A 6,000-nucleotide genomic window follows, 5' to 3' on the forward strand; every position below is an offset into this window, starting at 1 on the left:
ATGTAAGTTTTCAACTGATTAAATTAATATTTCTCATTTGGCATATGGGGTTTTCTTGACAACGTTGAGGGTTACTAGTCCAAGCTTTAGACTTGCTGCGGCTGAGATGAGTGGCTTTTGCTTGCCCTCTAGGATCTGGAGCTCTAGATCTTCGTTCTTGTCATTGCATTGGGCTCCGAGTAATTTGTCCTCTCGGCACTAGTATGGTGCCAACTTAGGATTTCTACTTTCTATTGTGCATGCTTTGAATGATACATATTTAAAAATCATATTAAAAACAAAACTTGCATCACTTGCATGCTAAATAATTGAAACAACCTGTGACTGTTTCCGGCCTGGCCATTGTGCAAGTGGAAAAAGTGCTGAATTGAAAAAGGAGATATTTTTCTTTTCAGTATTGTTCCCTGCAAATATGTGTATTCTATTGGTTCTATCACCATGCATGACACTAAATTTATCTAAGTTAAATGCCATTTGCCATTGTGTCCCACTCCTCTTGCACATCTAAATCTTTTTGCATTTGACTGCAGTTCTTCACTGTCTTAACCCTTGCACAGTTTTTGATGTCACCTGCAAACTTATTGAGCATACTCCCTACATTAGTGTCCAAATCATTAAGGACAGTAAACACTAGTGGGCTAGGACTGATCCCTGGGGACCTCTAATAATGTGCTTGTAGGCTAAACCAAATATGTTAATCTTTTGGCTCTGGAATTTGAGCCAATTCATAATCCAGTGTATCCGATTCCATCTTGTGATGACAATTAGGTTGAATCAGTATTTAAAAATGTGGGTTTTCTGTGGTTGTTTTAAAGTTAAGGTGGCAGCATCATTGTGGTAAGACATTTGTATTTGAGTTCCAGGTGGCAATTAAAAATGGGAATACATGGGAACTAAGTGTTGCTGCGGGATAGGCACTGGCCTTTTACCTCTGCAAACGGGGTTCAGTTTCAGTCTCGACTGATGGGATGAAAGTCTTCACTGGCTCTGATGATCCTTGATGAAATGAGTTTGGACAATCTTTTCATTTCATTTCCAGTGTGATTTGGATAGGTTGAGTGAGTGGGCAAATACATGGCAGAAGCAATATAATGTGGATAAATGTGAGGTTATCCACTTTGGTGGCAAAAACGGAAAGGAAGATTATCTGAACGGCAATAGATTGGGAAGGGTGGCAGGGGGTGGGGTGCAGCGACACCTGGGTGTCCTTGTGCCGCAGTCACTGAAAGTAAGCATGCAGGTGCAGCAGGCAGTTAAGAAGGCAAATGGCCTTCATAGCGAGAGGATTTGGTGAGACCACATCTGGAGTATTGTGTGCAGTTTTGGTCTCCTTATCTGAGGAAGGATGTACTTGCTATGCAGGGAGAGCAGCGAAGGTTCACCAAACTGATTCCTGGGATGGCAGGACTGACATAAGAGATTGGGTCGATTAGGCTTGTATTCACTAGAGTTTAGAGGAATGAGAGGGTATCTCATTGAAACCTGCAAAATGCTAACGAGCCTGGACAGACTAGATGCAGGAAGGATATTCCCAATGGCAGGGCAGTCCAGGACTAGGGGTCACAGTCTAAGGATAAGGGATAAGCCATTTAGGACTGAGATGAGGAGGGATTACTTCACCCAGAGAGTGGTGAACCTGTGGAATTCTCTACCACAGAAAGCAGTTGATGCCAAATCATGAAATACATTCAAGAGAGAGTTAGATATAGTTCTTAGGGCTAAAGGAATCAAGGGATACGGGAAGAAAGCAGGAACAGGGTACTGAGTTTGGATGATCATCTATGATTGTATTGAATGGCGGTGCAGGCTCGAATGGCCGACTCCTGCTCCATTTTCAAATGTTTCTATATAGCCTCAACCTTACTTTAGAGGGCTTTATTTTTGGATTTCTATGATGAGCTATTCTGCACAGGTGTCTATCTGACACTATGTTGTAATAAAAAGAAGAAATGCTGGAAATACTGAGCAGGTCTGGCAGCATCTGTGGAGAGAGAAGTAGAGTTAACATTTCAGGTCAGTGACCCTTCATCAGAACTGACAAATGTTAGAAATGTAATAGGTTTTAAGCAAATAAAGCAGGGGTGGGGCAAACTTTAACAAAAGGCAAGGTGTTGATAGGACAGAGGGTCACAGGGAATAACTGACCAGAAGGTCATGGAGCAAAGGCAAACAGTACATTAACGGTGTGGTGAAAGACATAGCGTTAGTGCAGGGAGGATGTTAATTGACAAAATAAAAAATGAACAGCCCTGGCCCAAAGCACAAACATGAAAAAAAAAAGTGGGTAGGCACAGTAGAAACAAACTAAACAAACTAAAATAAAACAAACAAAGAAAAAAGAAAAAATAACAAAATAAAAAGGGGGGGGGGCCGTCATGCTCTGAAATTATTGAACTCGCTGTAGCGTGCCTAATCGGTAAATGAGATGCTGGTCCTCAAGCTTGCGTTGATGTTCACTTTATGTTGACTTGATGTTCTCCTTCTGCAGTCATCAATCCAACGGGCACAAACCATTTATCACCTATCAACTTCACTGAACCAATCTGTTTTATGGTGTATAGTGATTCGTCAGAATCTTCGGCTGATATCTCTCCAGTGGCCATCTGTAGCTGCTTGTTGTGCTTCCTTCTAGCCAAACACTTGTATGCAAAATGATTCGGCTTCTTGCAGTGAGAACACTGCTTTCCCCACACTGGACATGCCTTCTTTTTCTTTGTGTGATGTCCTCTGCAGTATTTGCATCCTGCCCTTTGTGATCTTTCTGCCCTTTCAGCCTGGAATGTCTATCAGCATAATACAAGGCCTGGGCTTTTCTGCCTCGAATGTGCTCTAGCTGCTGATTTACAACCTCAGCGCTTCTGCACATGTTGATCGCTTTCCTGAGTGTAAGTTTTTCCTCTGTGCTCTCACTGCGGGATCTCTTATGCCTAATACAATCCTGTCATTTAGTTGCACAAATTCACAGGATTCTGCGAGCTCTATTAATGCAGTCATTTATTGATCAATGGACTCTTTCACCTTGGGCCCTAATATTGAACACATATCGTTCATAAGTTACGTTCACTTGGGGTTCAAAACATGACTTCAAGGCTTTCAAAATTTCTGATGTCCATTTTAGAGGAGATTTAGGGTGGAATATGTTTTGTAAGCTTGAGTGTAAGCTTGCAGAGAACATGAAAACTGACTGTAAAAGCTTCTATAGATATGTGAAGAGAAAAAGATTAGTGAAGACAAATGTGGGTCCCTTACAGTCAGAAACAGGGTAACTTATAATGGGAAAGAAAGAAATGGCAGACAAATTAAACACATACTTTGTTTCTGTCTTCACAAAGGAGGACACAAAGTACCTCCCAGAAATGTTGGGGAATATAGGGTCTAGTGAGAAGGAGGAACTGTATGAAATCTGTATTAGTAGGGAAATGGTGTTCAGGAAATTGATGGGATTGAAAGCCAATAAATCCCCTTGACCGGATAATCTACATTCCAGAGTACTTAAGGAAGTGACCCTAGAAATAGTAGATGCATTGCTGGCCATTTTTCAAAATTCTATAGACTCTGGAACAGTTCCAACGGATTGGAGGTTAGGTAATGTAATCCCACTATTTAAAAAAGGACGTTGAGAGAAAACAGGGAATTCTAGACCAGTTAGCCTGATGTCAGTAGTGGGGAAAATGCTAGAATCCATTATAAAAGATGTAATAGCAGAGCACTTGGAAAACAATGACAGGATCGGACAAATGCAACATGGATTTACGAAAGGGAACTATTGCTTGACAAAACTACTGGAATTTTTTGAGGATGTAACGAGCAGAATAGATAAGGGGGAACCAGTGGATGTGGTGTATTTGGACTTTCAGAAGGCTTTCGATAAAGTCCCACATAAGTTATTAGCGTGCAAAATTAAAGCACATGGGATTGGGGGAAAGGTACTGACATAGATAAAGAACTGGTTGGCAGACAGGAAACAAAGAGTAGGGATAAACAGATCTTTTTCCAAGTGGCAGGCAGTGACTAGTGGGGTACTGCAGGGATCAGTGCAAGGACCCCAGCTATTCACAATATATATTAATGATATGGATGAGGGAATTAAATGTAATATATCCAAGTTTGCAGATGATACAAAGCTGGGTGAGAGTGTGAGCTGTGAGGAGAATACAGAAAAGCTCCAGTATGATTTGGACAGTGCGTGAGAAGACAAATACATGGCAGATACAGTATAATGTGGATAAATGGGAGGTTATCCACTTTGGCAAAAACAGAAAGGCAGATTATCATCTGAACGGCAATAGATTGGGAAAGGGGGAGATGCAGCGGGACATGGGTGTCCTTGTGCACCAGTCGCTGAAAGTAAGCATGCAGGTGCAGCAGGCAGCTAAGAAGGCAAATGGTATGTTGGCCTTCATAGCAAGAGTATTCGAGTACAGGAGCAAGGATGTCTTGCTGCAATTATACAAGGCCTTGGTGAGACCACATCTGGAGCATTGTGTGCAGTTTTGGTCTCCTTATCTGAGGAAGGGTGTACTTGCTATGGAGGGAGTGCAGCGAAGGTTCACCAGACTGATTCCTGGGATGGCAGGACTGACGTATGAAGAGAGATTGGGTTGATTGGGCTTGTATTCGCTAGAGTTAAGAATGAGAGGGGATCTCATAGAAACCTACAAAATTCTAATAAGACTGGACAGACTAGATGCAGGAAGGTTGTTCCCAATGGCAGGGGAAGTCCAGGACCAGGGGTCACAGTCTAAGGATAAGGGGTAAGCCATTTAGGACTGAGACAAGGAGGGATTACTTCACCGAGAGTGGTGAACCTGTGAAATTCTCTACCACAGAAAGCAGTTGATGCCAAATCATGAAATATATTCAAGAAAGAGTTAGATGTACTTCTTAGGGCTAAAGGGATCAAGGGATACAGGGAGAAAGTGAGAACAGGGTACTGAGTTTCGTTGATCAGCCATGATCGTATTGAATGGCGGTGCAGGCTCGAAGGGCCAGGTGGCCTACTCCTGCTCTTATTTTTCTATGTTTCTATGTAAGTCTCTCCCCAACAGTGATATAAGTGTGGCTACTCGTAGCCACTCTGGTTTGTTAATTAAATCTGTCGCAATTTTGTAATTTTGTAAACGACTGTACCAAAATTTATTTCTGAGCAGGTAGTAGCTGACCCTCGAGTTCGAATTGAACAAGCGCTCCGAGAAGCAGGACTCCACAGTACTTTTTATGCAAGAGAGGTTTTATCAAAGATCCCTCCAGCAAGACCTCCACGAAGAGACATGGAATCTACTCTTTTTAAGGACTGATTTTACTCAAAGTTTGAAATATTTTCAGCACAGCCATTTTATCATGCAAAGTAGCACTGAGTTTATTTATTCTAGATACCCTGCTCCACTGCTTTCTATGTAGAATATATTGGCCAGCTCACTTAAGAAATCTTTTTCTGATGACTTAAGATATGTACAATCAAATGGGGAAGAGAAAATTGTGGTAGAAAACAATTTTAAACCAAGGCTGTGATATTAGTTAATACAGAACTGATTAAATACTTAAGCTGGTCAACTTTATTGAATTATTTGAAATAGCAACAAAGAAATGAATCAAAAGGCAGCTTATGTGGTTGAAATGTATTTTCAAAAAGGATGTGACAAGGCATCACTTAAGAGACTTATGGCAAAGCATGTGGAATTAAGGAAAATACGGCCACATGGATAGAGATCCAAGGGTAGGGGGGTTAAAGGAAGTTATTTGGAATAGAAAGGTAATGAGCATTATTCCACAGGATAAGTGCTGCTCTTAATAATTAAATAAAAATAAGAGCAGGCTGTTCTTATTTACCATATAAATAATCTGGATTTAGGAATTGAGGGAACAATATCAACATTTGTTGGTGACATCAAATTGGAGATTATGGTAAATTTTGACAGATTATGAAAGACCAAAGGAGAACATAGGTAGGCAAACAATATGGCTGATGAAGGTCAACGTAGAAAAATATGGAAGCAGAGG

At 41.1% G+C, this 6,000-nt stretch overlaps 1 protein-coding gene across 1 annotated transcript in view; it reads left to right on the plus strand.

The window, feature by feature from the left end:
- The window catches only part of LOC137372019 (coiled-coil domain-containing protein 148-like), a 174,584-nt gene extending 169,015 nt beyond the window's left edge, over positions 1 to 5,569 (plus strand). The window contains exon 15 of the mRNA XM_068035288.1: positions 5,148 to 5,569. Coding sequence (XP_067891389.1) covers positions 5,148 to 5,297 — 150 coding nt within the window. The 3' untranslated portion in view covers positions 5,298 to 5,569. The remainder of the gene's footprint in view (positions 1 to 5,147) is intronic.
- The last annotated feature ends 431 nt before the right edge of the window (positions 5,570 to 6,000 follow it).

Source organism: Heterodontus francisci, chromosome 7 (genome assembly GCF_036365525.1).
Source record: "Heterodontus francisci isolate sHetFra1 chromosome 7, sHetFra1.hap1, whole genome shotgun sequence".
Taxonomy (NCBI): Eukaryota; Metazoa; Chordata; class Chondrichthyes; order Heterodontiformes; family Heterodontidae; genus Heterodontus; species Heterodontus francisci.